General features: G+C 62.2%; 2 protein-coding genes across 9 annotated transcripts; one reads left to right on the forward strand and one right to left on the reverse strand.

Moving 5' to 3' along the window:
* The first annotated feature begins 448 nt into the window (after positions 1-448).
* On the forward strand, positions 449-4,064 carry Tmub2 (transmembrane and ubiquitin like domain containing 2). 2 transcript variants are annotated; one of them, XM_021240261.2, is made up of 4 exons: positions 480-620; positions 972-1,047; positions 2,086-2,651; positions 3,082-4,064. In XM_021240261.2, exons 2-4 carry the CDS (start codon positions 982-984, stop codon positions 3,443-3,445), a joined length of 996 nt encoding a protein of 331 aa, XP_021095920.2. In that variant the 5' UTR covers positions 480-620; positions 972-981; the 3' UTR covers positions 3,446-4,064. The 2 variants fall into 2 exon arrangements, with proteins under 2 accessions (XP_012933082.2, XP_021095920.2); XM_013077628.3 differs by lacking the exon at positions 972-1,047 and having other exon boundaries at positions 449-620.
* Positions 4,065-4,139: 75 nt separating this feature from the next.
* Positions 4,140-10,194, reverse strand: Atxn7l3 (ataxin 7 like 3). Of its 7 annotated transcripts, none has more exons than XM_087202392.1 (13): positions 10,018-10,194; positions 9,011-9,118; positions 8,731-8,863; positions 8,476-8,647; positions 8,230-8,327; positions 7,694-7,716; positions 7,370-7,436; positions 7,155-7,240; positions 6,945-7,008; positions 6,758-6,801; positions 6,564-6,635; positions 6,328-6,485; positions 4,140-6,248 (listed from the first exon to the last, which is right to left on the reverse strand). In XM_087202392.1, exons 2-12 carry the CDS (start codon positions 9,059-9,061, stop codon positions 6,348-6,350), a joined length of 948 nt encoding a protein of 315 aa, XP_087058518.1. In that variant the 5' UTR covers positions 9,062-9,118; positions 10,018-10,194; the 3' UTR covers positions 4,140-6,248; positions 6,328-6,347. The 7 variants fall into 7 exon arrangements, with proteins under 7 accessions (XP_087058518.1, XP_087058514.1, XP_087058519.1 ...); XM_087202388.1 differs by having other exon boundaries at positions 6,945-7,013; positions 10,018-10,192; XM_087202393.1 differs by having other exon boundaries at positions 7,370-7,415; positions 10,018-10,191.
* Positions 10,195-15,193: the final 4,999 nt, after the last annotated feature.

The raw sequence follows: 15,193 nt of genomic DNA on the forward strand, positions 1-15,193 counted from the left end.
ATCGAACTCGAGACCTTGCGCTTTTGAGGCAGGTGGCAGAACCACTGAGCTAAATCCGGCCCTGGCTCCTGCTTTCTTCGCCCCAAGCCCGCAAGGCCGTAGATCTGTGTCCTACGCCGCCCGACGCCACACTTCCTTGCCGGTCTCCTTCCGAGCTTGGATTCCGGGTCTCGCTGACCCCACGGACTCAGGGCCAGAGCCAGCCAACTGAGCTAGGAGCCCAGGAAGGAGCCAGCCGCTGGCTCTGCGCAGGCGCGCCAATCGCGAGGCCACACCCCTTCCTGCTCCCCTTCCAGCCCCGCCTCCTACCCCAGAGCGGCCTGAGCCCCGCCCACCACGCGTAGTCCTGCCCGGGGAGGGATGGGATCCCGCCAACAATGACTCCGCCCCCCCATCTGTCCCTTTTAATTGAAGTTTCGCCTTCGTCAGCACACCTTACGTAGCTCTACGTCATCAATTGACGGTACGGAGGCGGGACTTCCTGTCCTTGCTCTAACAGCTTCCGGGAGAAGCCGGAAGAAACCGGGCTCCGGACAGAATCGGGGTTTGCGGGCCCCACCGGAGAGACGAAACCAGGGGCCGCCCTGGGGAAGTCAAAAGACTAACTCTGGCCTTTTCAGGTGAGGACTCCTTCCTCGTCAAGGCACAGCACCGGTCCCAGCGCCTTGCCGTTCCCATGACGCCCCGCGCCGCCGACCCCGCCCCGCCCCGCCCCGCCCCGCCGGGGTGTGCAGGTCCGCACCCGCGCCCACCCTCCCGGCCCGCGGCGCGGGGCAGCGCTCGCAGGGCGGTTAGGATCGCCCTGCCGGCGGAAGGCAGACGGGTCCTGTGCCGGCCCGCGCCCCTGCCGCGACGTCCTCACCCGGCTCGCTCGGGCCTGTCTCCCCCCCGGTTGGTCGCGGTCCGTGACAGCTTCTCCCTTGCGGGCTTAGTCGTGGGAGTGACACAAAAGCTACCGTTTGTTCGCTCAGCGATTGCAATATGCCAGGCTTGCGAGCATTAATTTGCTTCGATGGCTTCGCGTCATCTTCAGAGCAACCTTATGAGGTAGGTACTGTTTTTAACCCCACTGCACTGATGAGGACACCAAGGTTATGAGAACGTTGCCCGAGGTTACATTGCTAGGAAGAGGCAAGACGGGACTAAAATTGGATGTTTTCTGACTCTAGGGCCCGTCTGTTAAGGATATGGAGACTACTCCAATGTTATGTCCATAAATATTCTTTGAGCGACTACTGTGGCGTTTGCTGAGCATTCAAGTGCGAGAAATCCATGTGATCCTTGCCCGGTAGAGGCAGATAGGTGGATGCGCTCAATGACGTCCTGTAGGTGCCGGCGAGCCAGTAGTGTCACGATGGCCACCAGAGGGGTTTGGCCAGGGCCTGGCGGAGGGAGAGAGCAGAGCTGCGTCCTGTCCTGCTGAGAAGCTGGAGAGAGAATGAGCTCGAAGAGAGACCGAGGGGGGCTTGTGGGGCTGTTGAGAAATCACTTCTGTTCGGGGGTGGTTCTGCAGGTGGGAAGCCCAAGGTGGTCAGGAGCATGGCAGTTAGGGTTAGGGTTGCTTCTGGTGTCACCCGCGTGGCTCCCAGGGCTTGCTGAGGAGTTTCAGAGGTGGCAGATGTGTTGCCTGCTGCCCTCCAGTGTGGTCCTCTGGTAATCGGACTTGGCTTGGATGAGGCCGAGTCCCGTGGCTCAAGCCATCAGGGTACGGGTGTGTGCCCCCACTGTCAAGGGTGGCTGACTCTTCCTCCTGGGAAGCCCCAGTCACGCATTCCAGGCTTCTCCATCTCTGAAGCCGGTTCGGAGGTGGCTTGGCAGGTAGGAACCCTGGAGAAATCTGGGGTCAAAGAAGCGGGCATTTTTCCCCTTCAAACAAAAAGGCAGTGAGCAGGAACTGCAGGCGAAGCAGCAGGGCCAGCAGCTTTTGTGAAGCCCTGCTCTCTCAGTGGTCTGCAGTTGGGAGATCTGTCCCCCCAACAGGCCACTGAACCCCATTTTCTCTCAGAGCTGGCTGTTTGAACTTCACCCTGGAAGCTGGTTTCGGGCCCTCCAGCCATGCTGATACTGTCTCCTTTGTTCCTGCAGTGTGGACCCGGGCAGCAGCCAGGCATGGAGCTCTCTGGCGTCAGCCTCATCGAGGGTGTGGATAATGAGGTGACAGTGGTGGCAGGTGTGCTGGTGCTGGTTCTGGCCCTGGTCCTAGCTTGGCTCTCCACATATGTAGCAGACAGCGGTAGCAGTCAGCTCCTGGGAACTATTGTGTCAGCAGGCGACACCTCCGTCCTCCACTTGGGCCATGTGGACCAGTTGATGGCGGGCCCAGGCACCCTAGAGTCCCCTGAGCTACCCCACCCATTGGAGGGCAGTGAAGAGAAGGCTGAAGAGACCTGCACAAGCAGGGGGGATGTGACGAGGGAGCTGGGTGCCGAGGTAGGTGTGGAGCCCAGCCTAGAGCAGCTCCTGGATATCCAGGGCCTGCCCAGGCAGCAGGCGGGTGTGGAGAGAGCTGCTCCGGAAGACCTGCCAGAGTCAGATGGGGGCACTTGCCTGCCCTCTGGTGCCACCCTCATCAACCTGCGGCTCAAACTCCTCAATGACACTGAGGAACTGGCCGTGGCCACGCCGGAGGACACCGTGGGTGCCCTGAAGAGGTGAGTGGAGGCCCCAGGGCTTGGTTCTTTGAGGAGGCTGACGCAGCTATGGGAGGAGAGCGGGTGTCAGATCCTCCCCTGCCCAGGGCAGTGGGAGACTTCTGCGGAAACTCCCGTCAGTCCACCCCCCAACACCCTACTTTTGTGCTTTTTGGTACTGTACTGGGGATTGAACCCAGGACCTTTGCACTGAGCTACATCCCCAGCCCTCTGGGGTTTTTTTGGTACTCGATCAAACTTGGGACCTTGTGCTTTTGAGGCAGGTAGTGGAACCACTGAACTAAATCCCCGGCCCCCCAGCCTTTTTGAGACAGGTTGTTGCAGAGCTCAAACTTGGGACCTTACTGCTTCAGCCTCCCAGAGTGCCTGGATTATAGGCCTGCATCGTGATGGCCTGCTCTCATCCTCTTCCCTCTCTTCCATCCTGCAGCAAATACTTCCCTGGACAAGAGAGCCAGGTGAAACTCATCTACCGAGGCCGCCTGCTACAGGATCCCAAGAGCACATTGCGTTCCCTGAACATCACTGACAACTGTGTGATCCACTGCCACTGCTCACCCCCAGGGGATACTGCCCCAGACTCCTCAGCCCCCCTGGCCCCCTCGGCTGCAGAGTCACCCAGCCTGGGCATCAGTGTGGGCAGCCTTGTGGTGCCCATGTTTGTGGTGCTCTTGGGCGTGGTCTGGTACTTCCGGATCAACTACTGCCAGTTTTTCCCAGCCCCCGCCACAGTCTCCTTGGTGGGCATCACGGTCTTCTTCAGCTTCTTGGTTTTTGGGATGTATGGGCGATAGGACCTGGAGAGACACACAGGGCATGGGCACCCTGCACTGCTGCTTCCCTTTCCAGGCCACTGCTGGGTCAGGCCTGGAGGGTGGTAGCCAGGTTGTGGTGATGGCCAGGCCAGGGCCAGCTGGTGGGCGTTGGGCTGCCTGCCAGGCTAGGCACAATCATCCCCATGTTGGTGCAACTCAGGTAGAAAGCCAGGTGTCACCTGGCATCCCTTTCAGGCTCAGAGCTGTGCCTGGCTCGTGGAAGCTTGGGCTCTCACTCCTCTCCATGTCCGGGCCTGGCACTGCTGCAGAGGCCTTTGGTGGTAGTGCCGAGCCTGGCATGGCACTGGCAGGGTGAGTTTGTCCCTGCCTCCCCCAGCACTGAGCCACCCCTGCCCTTATGGGAATGGGGGACCTCCCTTCTCAGCACTTTGCTGGCCTTTCTTATTAGTCTTTTATGGGGCTCAGGTGGGAAGGCACCAGGCTACAGTGCTGCACCCCTAGGCCCAGGGCTGCAAGTGGAGCACTGGCTGTCAGCCGGCCCCTGCTGTTGGGCCCTGAGGGGTCATCAGGCCCAGGCCTGGCAGCAGGGTAAAGGCTTGGGTGTCTGTGACTGAATAAAGTTGCATTTTGTGGCCAAGGTGCCTCCTGTGACATTCAGAATGTGGCTCTCCCCTGCCCCAGCACTGTGGCAATGAGGGCAGGGAGGCCAGGCTACCAATGGGAGATGCAGTTTATTTACACCAGCAGCCAGGGCAGAGGGTACACAGCGGTTACAAAGTTAGCTACCTGTACAGGATGGATTATATGCAAAAATAAAAATCTCAAGACCACAGGACAGCGTAAGCCCCCCCCCTCCCCCAATGACCCCAGCATGCGGTGATGCCAGGCGGGTGGCCCTGGGCATGCGGAGGAGGGAGCGGTGCATGGAAGGGAAGCCACCGGCCGTGGGATTAGTACAGACCCCTCTCAGACACAGGGCAGCAGCACTGGCCAGGACCCAGCCTGCCCTTGGGAGGAGGGGGCTCTGCGCTGGGACAGGGGTCTGCTGCCTCCTCACCCAGCCAGGAAGGGTGCAGAACCAGCTGGCCGGGACCCGGGGAAGCGCGTGTACAGACCCTTCCCAGACTGCGTCCTGCTCCCTCCTCACCCACAGGGAGGCCAGGCCATGGGGGGGGGGGAGTTCCCAGCTTTGTGCCCCTGGCCTCCAGCCCACTCCTGACCGGGTGGCCCCTAGAGGGAGGCGGCTGCGAGGGCCGAGAAGAGAGGCGCCCAGGTCCCAGGATTTATTCTACCTCCTGCCAAAACCGTTTTGACTTTTTAAAAAATAATGACAGTGCTTGGGTTAAAAACCAGTTTGTAACCAGGCATCAGCCACAATCAGAAGCACCCCAGGGGGAAACTGGGGCTCCAGACGGGGTCCCACAGCCCTGCCCAGTTGTTCCCACGACCCTCTAGGGTCCCTAACCCAAGTCAGTCCGAGCAGGCCTGGGGACCAGCCACTCCATCGTGGGACACACCCAGCGCATACCAGGGGACGGGACAGGGCAGCTCCGGCCCAGATGGGCACCTGTCCTGGCGCACGGTGCCCGTGAGGAGCTGTACATCTCTCTGGATGTAGAGCAGGCCGGTGGGCACACTGGCATGACATCCCATGGAGTGACACCACCCTTCCCTCCATCGGCCCGGGGCGCAGAGCCACCCCACTCCCATCCACTCCTAGCACGGGGAGAGGCACAAGGTAAGGATTTTCCTCGAAGCCCCAAACCACAAGTACAGAATAAATAACTTAAAAGCGGCGCAGGAGGGGACAGGGCAGCTTGGAGGCTGGGACAGAGCAGGACGAGTGGTCCAGGGGAAGGTGGCAAGCAGCAGCTTGGGGCTGAGCTGCCCCAGGGCAGGGGCAGGGTGGGCACAGGGGACATGGGGCCACCCCAGGAGGGCGAGGCTGCGCCCTTCCCGGGGCAGGGAATGAGGTAAGAAAACATTTCAAATAAAGCAGCACCGGTCCCTCACCGCGGCCCCTCCTCACCGCCGCAGGGTCGGGTCTGGAGGGAGGGCAGGGTCCGGGTGACAGCCCACCCCTCCCCGCCCTCCCCTTTCCGCTCCTTGAAGCTTCGAGGCTGCGGCCCTCTCCTGGCACCCGACGACAAGGGACAGCTGCGGCTGCCCAGGAACCCTCGGGAATGGAGGGGCTGCCGTGGGGCAGGGAGGCAGTGCAGTTCTGGGCACCACCCGGCATCCGGCCACTGGTGCCCACCAGACGGGCAGCGCGGCTCTGTGCCCGGCCCGCCTTGGCCAGCCCAGACCCCTTCACATTGCCTTGGGCCTCCGAGGGGTGAGGTCCAGTTCCTGGGGCGGGGCAGGCAGCTCGGGGCAGTGGCCAGGCCAGGCCCCGGCCCGGCCGGACATCCAGTAACTCACAGAATAAATAGGAAAACCGCCTCCCACCAAACTGTGTCCAAGGCGATCGTGTCCAGGTCTGAGGCCTGCACGCCGAGGCTGGCTCCACTGCAGAGGACCCCGGCGGCCCCAGGGGCACGCACGCGGACCCTCCACCTGCCTGGTCCCCCGTGCTCGCCGAGCCTGGACCCCAGCAGCGTCCGTGTGCCAGGCAGTGCCGCCGGCGAGGGTCAGAGGCTCTGCTCAGCCAAAGGCCATCCCTGTGCCCGCCATCAGTTGATGTCATCGTAGATGCTGGGCGTAGGGGGTGCCGGGGGCTTTGGCTTCTTCTTCTTGCTGGAGCCCAGGGCGGACGTGGCCCCCACCAGGCTCAGGTGCGACTTCTTCTTCTTGGTTTTCCGGGACTCGGAGCTGTTGGTGCCTGTGGAGGGGACAGGTGAGCGGCCGGGTTGGGTGGAGGGGCACCCGCGCCTCCCGCAGGACCCGGGGCTGCCAAGTACCTAGGCCCCAGCCCTGGTTTTCACTGGTCTTGGAGGAGCCCGAGTCTGAGGGCGAGAGGTCGGAGGAGCCATCCCACTGCAGACGGCTGAGGAGCGCCTGGCTGTCGGCCATGTCGAAGCCACCGTCGTCCAGCGCGCTGTCCACCTCTGGGAGGACACTGCGGAGGGAGGGCCAGCTGGGGCTCGAGCGCAGCCACTGCCACCCTCCCGCACGCCAGCCCCCAGCGGTCACTCACGCCGAGGGCCCGAGAAAGTAAATCCGCACAGTACGCCTCTGCTCGTCTGTGTGCTGGGGACAGCGCAGGGACCTGGCGGCGACAGCAGGGTCAGCCCTGAGCAGGCCCTCGGTGAGGCCCAGGGGCCCAGCGGCGTGGAGGCAGGGCCAGGGTGCCCCAACCCGCACCGAGGCGAGGCCCAGGGCCGCGCTCACCTTGTGCACATCTTCTTGGTGTGTTCCGAAATCACCCCACATTGCTGCGGAGAGACAGAGGCTGAGGTGGCTGGCGGGGACCTGGCCCCGTAGCCGAGGCTCCCCGCACTGCAGAACAAGGCCCCGGCGCAACGGGCAGGCGGGCGAGCACCACTGCCGAGTGGCCCACTCCCGCCGGGCTCCTCACCGTGGTGAGCAGGCTCCGAAGCTCCTCGGGCCCCAGCGTCTCGTAGCTGATCCCCGTTGAGTGGCTGTACTGTGGGAATCAGGTACAGGTTAGGGGTGGGGCAAACACCCTTGTCACCACCTGAGTCCTCATCCCACCTGCACGCAGGCAGGGGGACCTGACCCCAGCCACCCCATGGGGACAAGGGCCACAGGGACAGCCCCTGCTCACCTTAAAAGGATCCGAATTGCTAAGTTCCCCTGAAGAAGAAAAAAGAAGGGGAAGGGTGTTTGATGCAGAGGTACAGACAGAGAACCCTGAAAATAACCAGAGAGGAAGTGGGGGTGACAGAAGGCTCACAGGCCCGCCTCCACACCGCCCTGCCCACCACTCCCAGCAAGTCCCGGCGACACAGCGGCATCATCCGTTGCTCCAACGCTACTCACCATTTTTGTGTTTTAAAGACTTGGATCTTCGAGGGGAATTGGGGTTCTGGAATGGGAGATACCATAGCTTTGGGGAAAGGGGAATGATAAGGGAGAGCCGAGAACCCAGGGAAGGAAAAACATTTGACAAAGAAACACCCTCAAACTGCTACTCCTCCCAGTAAGCCCTGTGCCCACCTGGCGCCCAGGACCTCTGAAGCCCCTGGCCCAGCAGACACCCTCACGCCAGCGACCTCAGACTTGAGTCAAGACCCCGAGGAGGACCCTGCCCCAAAAAGGTATCTGTCCTTTGCCTACACTTCCCCATGTGAGCCCTGCTCTCACCTTGTCTGATTTCCTCTTCTTGGCTGTGGGGGACACAAGAATGAAGAGCAGTTACGCTTTCTTTTCTGACTTTTTTTGTAGTACTAGAGTGAATCCAGGACTTTGACACACTAGGCAGGCGCTCTACCTCTGAGCTACTCTCCAGCCCAAGGCAGGGCCACTTGAAGCCCCCAACCTAAGAGGATCTGAAGAAAAGGCAAAACTATCCACTCTCCATGTCATTCGTGACAATTTTCTTTGCAGTACTAGGATTTGAACTCAGGGCCTTCACACTGACCTACATCACCAGCCCTAAGTCAGGGTCTCGGGCCGGGGATTTAGCTCAGTGGTTCCGGGGCCTGCCTCACAAGCGCAAGGTCCCAAGTTCAATCCCCGGCACACAAAAAAAAGAACACCTAAGTTCCCCAGACTGGGCTCAAACTTGGGATCCTTCTGCCTCTGCCTCCCAGGGTGCCGGGACTCCAGCCGTGTACCATCACACCTGACTCCTCTACCTCATGCCAGTGTACCCCAAAGTTCCCCAGTCCCCCAAACACCTTTCTTCTCCGAGCCGTAAGACCAGTCATTGTCATTGATGTCATCGTTGTCCTCCTGGTCGCTCTCTGACTTGTTCATGTTGTTGCTGTTGGCGATCCTGCCAGGGGAGGGCAGAGGACATGGCGTCAGGCTGGCCCAGTGTCCACAGCTGCCTTTAGAGCTCCGGGGGGAGGACGTCCAGGGCTGCGCATGACCCACGCTCTGTGCCCCACAAACGCCCCAGGTGCAGGCTAGCAGGCCCTCACCGGCGGTTGGCAATGCGGCTGCTGTTGCGCCCCATGCCCAGGCACTTCTCCAGGTGCGGAGCAAAGCGAGACGCGGCGATGCTGCGGCTGCAGTTTGGGCAGACACACTCCTTGCTCTTCCACTGGTTGAAAACCTGCCCAAAGATGTCCAGCCCCGGCTGGTCCACGATCTCTGGGGGCAGGAGAGGTGACGGTCAGTGCGGGGCCACCCCGCACAGCCCCGCCGCAGCTGGGGCGCTCCCCGCAGGAGCTCACCGAAATCCTTCATGCTGTCTGGGTCCGTGTCGTCTAGGAAGAAGTAGCCACACTTGACGGCCCGGTGCACCTCAAAGCAGAACCCCAGGCACGAATCCTCGACCAGGTCTGCGTATATCTCCTGAGCGATGGCCTGGGCCGGGGAGAGGCCCGTCACCACGGCTGCCCCCACCTGGTGGCGACTCAGCGGCCGGCTCCGGGGTGCCCCTTCCTGATCACGGGTGGCGGCTGTCATGCAGACACCAGCAGAGAGAGCTGGAGGTGCACGTGGGGCCCTCACCTCTAGTTTGCTGTTATCCAGGCCAGACAAAGACATTTCCTCCATTTTCATTTGTAAACTCTTGTGGAGACGGCGCTCTGACTGCTCATAGCACAGCGGGCGACTCGGCTGCAGGGAGGGGGTGCTCGCGTGAGGCTGAGGCAGCGCAGCGCCTGCCACCTCCACTCCCCGCCCGCTCGGCCCTGCCAGGCCCGGGCGCTCCAGCCTGCACAGTGCTCGGCTGAAACTCAGGGCCGGCCTTATCCTTGCCCGACCGAATCCGACTCCACAGCCTACCCGGGTCTGGGTCCCCAAACTCCAAGCCCTCTCGATACCCATGGTGCAATGCAGCAAGGGAGAAGGAACTCGGCCTCGGAGCAAACCCACAGGGTGTGGCAGCGCCGCACAGGCTCCGAGGGCAGCCCCTGCCCTGAGGCTCCGCCAGGCACCTCTGCCGGCATTCGGGTGACCGCCTGGTGGATGCTATCAGAGACGGGGACGACCCGAGAACCCGCTACCCTCACCACACGGCCCCGGAAACGCGCCGGCCTCTCCACGCGCAGAGCCGAGTGAGGCGCACGGGGCTCAAACCGCGGGGGTGCGCGGGAGCGCACGGGAGTAGGGGACCCTGCCTACCTGCGACCGCCGGGACAGCCCCTCCCGCCCCGAGGCCCGGCCCGGAAGTCCGTCGGAGCGCCCCGAAGTGCGGGCGCCCCCGCCCGAGACTGAGGCCCAGGGTTCCCCGAGCGGCGGGCCCAGCCGGGGCGCGGGGCAGGGTCGGGGTGGCCGCCGAATCGCCCGGACGGGGAGCCCCGGGCCGGGGCGGCCCCGCCATTGTCCCGAACAAAGGCCCGCGCCCCTCCCGGCCCGCCGCGCCCCGCCCGCCCGAGGGGCCCGGCCGCAGCGCGGGGTGCGGGCCCGGCGCCGGGCGTCCCGCGCCCGCCAGGCCAGGGGAGGGGGCGCCGCGCGGGGAGGGGGCCCGGCCCCGCCCCCGCCCCGCCCCCCGCAGGCCCCTCCCCCGTACTCACCCCGCCCGGGGCGCAGCGCCGGGGCCCGGCGGCCTCTCAGGGCCGCGTCCTCCGGCGGCGGCGGCGGCGGCGGCTGCTCCGGGGCCCCATGTCCTCGCTGCGCGCGCCGCTGACCGAGGCCGGGGCCGGGGCGGGGCGCCCCTGCCTCGCCGCCTCACCGGGCGGCCATGGCCCCTTCCCCTCCCGCCGCGTCCCGTCGCCGCCTCCTCCGCGTCTCCGCGCCGCCGCGCCCCGCCCGCGCGCAGCCCCGCGCCGTCCGCGCGCAGCCCCGCGCCTTCCGCGCGCCCCTCCCCCCGCCGCGCGCCAGCCCGCCTCTCCCGGAGCGCGCGCGCGGGCCGCGGCCGGGATGGAGGGATGCGGCGGGCGGACGCGCGCCCCCGGGTCTGCCTGCGCGCGGGCGCGGGGCCAGGCGCGGGCGCGCGCCGGACTCCCCCTCTTCCGCCTCCCGCCCCTCCGCGACACCCCGCCCTCCCCCGCCCTTCCTCTTCCTCCTTTCGCTTTCGCGCGCCCCGCGGCCTCCTGCGCCGGAGAGAAGCGCCCGCGCGCGTGCCTCTGCCCCGCGGCCGCGGCTCGGCAGCATTGGCTCCGGGGGGCGGGGACCGGCGGGGGGCGGGGCGCCACGCCGCCGTCCAAAGTACCGGCGAGCGGGAGGGGTGGGGCTTCGGGTTCGGGCTGGCCAATCGCCGTGCCATCCCGGCCTTTCGGCCCAATGGGACAGCGGTGGGCGGGGCAGCGTTCAAGGTGAGCTGCGCGGTGCGCCGGGGGCGGGGCCGTCGGGGGCGGGGCCGCGGTGGCGTCGAAAGCGAGCGCCGGCGGTTGCCGCTCCGGTCGCCTTCCGGCCCACGCCGCCCTTCCCCCGGCGTGCCGCCCCCGCCTCTCCCGCTCCTCGCTGCCCGCTGCCCGCTACCTGGCCGTGTGTGTACCAGGCGGGCGCCAAGCCCCGGGCCCGGCCCGCCGCCCCCTCCGCGGCCCTTAGCCCCGCGCTCCCGCGCCCCAGACCCTGACCACACCTGCTCGCCCTTCCTGCTTCCGGGCCCACGCCGGCCGCACCTCCAGAGCCGCTCCCGCCGCCGCCCTCGGAGCACGTGCGCGCGCGGGTCCCTGCCAGGCAGAGGCCCACTCGGCCCGGGGACTCCCGGTCGGCGCCGGGCCTGTGTGACAGCCCTGTTCCCTAGGCCTCTGAGACCGTCGTTGGCTTAGACCCCAGCACGCATTGATTGAGGCGGTTTTCTGAAGTAGTTAGAACACGAGAGCCAGGCTTGGCGAAGGACTGTGATCCCAGAGGCTTAGGCAGGAGGCTCGCTGCGAGTTTGAGGCCAGCTTGGACTAGGTAGCAAGACCCTGTGTCAGAAGAAAAAGGAAAAGACCAGGAGACAGGTTTAAATCTAACTCGGTGGACTTGGCAAATAAGCCCCCTGTGCCTCAGTTTCCTTGGTTGTCAGTGGGCACAATGACAGTTCCAAGTGAAAATTAACAAACCCTTACGGGTGTGGCTTTCTGCTCATTGCTAGCGCTTGGTAAGCCTTACCTGTTAGGCCAGGTGTAGCAGCACACGCCGTCAACCCAGCACTTGGGAGCCTGAGGCAGGAGGATCACCATGAGTTCAGGGCCAGCCCAGACTATATAGCGAGACCCTGTTCCAAAAAAACATACCAAGCCCAGAACACCTTTCTTTTTCTTTTTTTTTAAATTGTATTTTATTGGTACATGTTAGGTATACAATATAGTTACACTCATCATTGGAAATTTGTACCTTTACATACTCTTGGTTCTTATTTTTTTTCCCCCTTCCCCTGCCCTCCCTTCAACCCCTCCATCCCTCCCTATTAACAAAGACTTTGTTTCCATTTTTTCATTTTCTCATATTCCATTCCCTTCTTTCCTTTCTCCTACCCCTCCCACTTCCCTTTCCCCTTTGCCCCTTTTTTTCCTATTTCACCTATCTATTATACCTTTTAGTCCTTATTCACACTTTCAGTTTCTCACACTAGAGAAACTTCGGTATTTACACATGTGTCCTATTTACTTAAGAGTATCGCCTCAATGTGCATCCATTTAGCTATAAATGTCTCTAATTTCTCATTTTTTGTGGCTGAGTAGTACTCCATTTTATAAAAAAAGAAACATTTTCTTTATCCAGTCTCCAGTTGATGGGCACTTGGGGTCTTTCCAAGCTTTAGCTATTACAAACTGTGCTGCTATGAACATGGGTGCACCTATATCACTGTGGTATGATTCTTTTAATTCTTTGGGGAAGATCCCCAGCAGGGGAATAGCTGGGTCAAATGGGACCTCCAGCCCTAGTTCTTTGAGGTATCTCCACACTGATTTCCACAGTGGTTGCCCCAGTCTACACTCCCACCAGCGGTGGAGCAGGGTTCCTCTTTCCCCACAGCCCTGCCAGCGTTTGTCATTGGTTGATTTCTTGTGTGGTTTTTTTTTTTTGGTACTGGGGATCGAACTCAGGACCGTGCGCTTGCGAGGCAGGCACTGGAACCACTGAGCTAAATCCCCAGCCCATTGGTTGATTTCTTGATAGCAGCCATTCTTTCTGGGGTGAGGTGGACTCTCAGTGCAGAACACCTTTCTTGTTGCCCTGGACCCACTCCAGGGGCTGGGTTTTAAAGATGTGATGAGGTGGTGGTGCTTTCTCAAGGAGGATCTGCAGGAGGACAGTCTGAGAGTAGTGTGATTAAAAACAAGACAGGCTGGTGTGGTGGTTCAGTCCTGTCATCCCAGCACTCCCAGAGGGTGAGGCAGGAGGATCACAAGCTGTGGCCCAGGCTGGACAATATAGCGACGTTGTAGAAGGGGCTGGAGCTCAGTATGAAGGCCCTGGGTCCAACCCCCAGTACTATGAAAAAGACAAATCCAAGAGCGATCCTCAGAGGGCCGGCAGGCTGGAAGCACAGGCTTTGGAAGCTGGTGGCCCTGGGCCCTGGCTGGATGGGGAATGCGTGGGGGACGTTGAAGCTGCGTGACCTCATCCCACTGGTGAGTATGTGCTGGGGTCAGGGCCTGGACCCAGCACTTAGCAGGTGTCGCTGGACTAGGTTTCTGTGCTAAGTGGTGGCCCTGGGGACCGAAGGGAACGCAGTAAGTTTTTGTTAGTGGTTGAGCTGCAGAGGGTGAAGGAGAGGGAGGCCCAGCAAAGGTGTTCACAGCCAGGATGCTGTTGAGGGTTCAGATCTAAAATGTCCCCCAAGTCCCATGTGTGGGGAGAGGGGCTTTCGGAAGGTGACTGGACCATGGGGCTCTGACTTCTTCCGCGGGCTCATCCATGAGGGTGTACACCGATGGTCCTGGGAGGGGCTTTGGTCTGTCTCGGGGAGTGGGTCATGGGGCTATGCCTTGGTCCAGATCAGGTCCTGGCCTTGCCTCTTTGGCTCTTTATCTCTGTTTCCTGGCTGCCAGGAGGTGAGTGGCTTCCCTCCGCCACGCCCTTCCGCCTGACCTTCCTGCCTGCCTTGGAGCCAGCCAGCCTTGGACTGAAGCCTCTAAACACACTGTGCCCCCATCAGCCTCTCCTTCTTTAAGTTGTTTATGTCAAGCATGTTGTCACAGGGGCGGGAAGCTGGCAGCCAGGGTGGGGAGCTCCATGGAGGAGGGGGTGCAAGACCAGTCCAGTGTGGGACAGGGTGGCCACCCAGAGGGCTGCTGGAGGGCAGAGGAACCAGGGGTGAGTCCTCGGCACGGCCCCTTTTCTGTCTCCTTTTGGGGATTCTCCCAGCAGTGCTGCCAATGTGCCCAGTGTGCCCACAGCATCCCACCAGGAGTGAGGGGGACGAAGGGGATGCAGCGAGGCCCTGCAGCATCGTGCCCAGGAAGCCTGCCAGGCTCCCGTTTCCCTGGATCCTCGCCATAGCCCCCTGTGAGGCTGTCCTCACCCCAGCGTCTTTCTGGCTGGCTTGTGCCCTGCCTCTGCCCCTGCCTGGGCCGCCCTGGGCAGCCACTGCTCTCTGGGAACGTGGCGGTCTCCACCATTAGCACAGTTGACTGACAAACCTGAAGTCCCAGGGTAGGCCCTGGGGCTACAGCGACAAGCAAGAGAGGCACAGACCTGGCCTTTTCGGCACCGGCACCACAGCCCAGCAAAGCCTGGAGTGGAGGAGAGGGCGTCCAGGCTGCTGAGGAAAGCGACGCCCTGCAGACCTTTGGGGGAAGAGTTCTGAGCAGAGCCCTGTGCTGATGAGGCCGAGAGCAGACTGTTCCAGGCAGAGAAGCGCGGGGTGTGGGGCGTGGAGGGCTGGCGAGGCGGAGTCAGGCAGGGGGCGGCAGGCCAGGCCCGTGGCCGTCCAGAATCACTCATGCAGCACTCACCCTGGGTGTCAGACTGCACCGCACCAGGGGAAGCGTCTCTTCGAGAGATGGAAAAATAGCAACTAAACAAACCCACGGGGAGGTGGCAGAGGGCCTCGTCAAGGCCAGGCCGGGCACTGGCCAGTGTGTGGTACGGGAAGGAGCAGTGTTCTGGGCAGAGAGCAGCTAAGGGCCTTGTGATGCTGGAAGGCGGACAGAGAGGGAGGCAGCCAGGCCTTGTGAGGCCATGGAAAAGCATGAGAGGTTCCAGTTTAGAAGCAATCTGCTTGGGGCCGAGGATGTAGCTCAGTGGTTCCGCCACCTGCCCCGCAAGTGCAAGGACCTGAGTTTCATCCCTGGTAACAAAAAAAAAACAAAACAGAAAGAAAACGAAAAGAAATCTGCATCCACTCTTCTGTTTCTGTTTTTGTGGACTGAGACAGGGTCTTGCTTGTATTGCTTTGAAACTTCTGGGCTCAAGCGATCTGTCCTGCCTCAGCCTCCTAAGTAGCTAGGGCTGCAGGTGCTTGGCATGTCCAGGCTCAGATGTGTTTTTAAGACTTCAGGTGGGAGGCTGAAGCAAAAGGATCGCCCTGAGTTCGAGGGAGGGAAGACTTCACGCAGGAGGATGATTCTAGATCTTCACAGAGGCTGAGTTGGAGTGGCCTTGAGCAGCCTGGGAATGCGGCTAGGGTGAGGTCGGCAGTCTGGGGGAAGCTGGAGTGGGATGTCCAGTGAGTTGACAGGATAAACGTTGAGGTGCAAGGAGGACACGGTGGAGGCTGATCCCTGGTGCGTGCGTTGGCGACCTCATGGCTAGTGGGGTCCAGGGTGCCTGGAGATCCCCCCGAGGGTAAGGGTGCGTGGGGTCCAAGCT

This window comes from Heterocephalus glaber, unplaced genomic scaffold (genome assembly GCF_053883595.1).
Source record: "Heterocephalus glaber isolate CG9 unplaced genomic scaffold, H.glaber_assembly_v1.0 deba00001773, whole genome shotgun sequence".
NCBI classification, from domain to species: Eukaryota; Metazoa; Chordata; class Mammalia; order Rodentia; family Bathyergidae; genus Heterocephalus; species Heterocephalus glaber.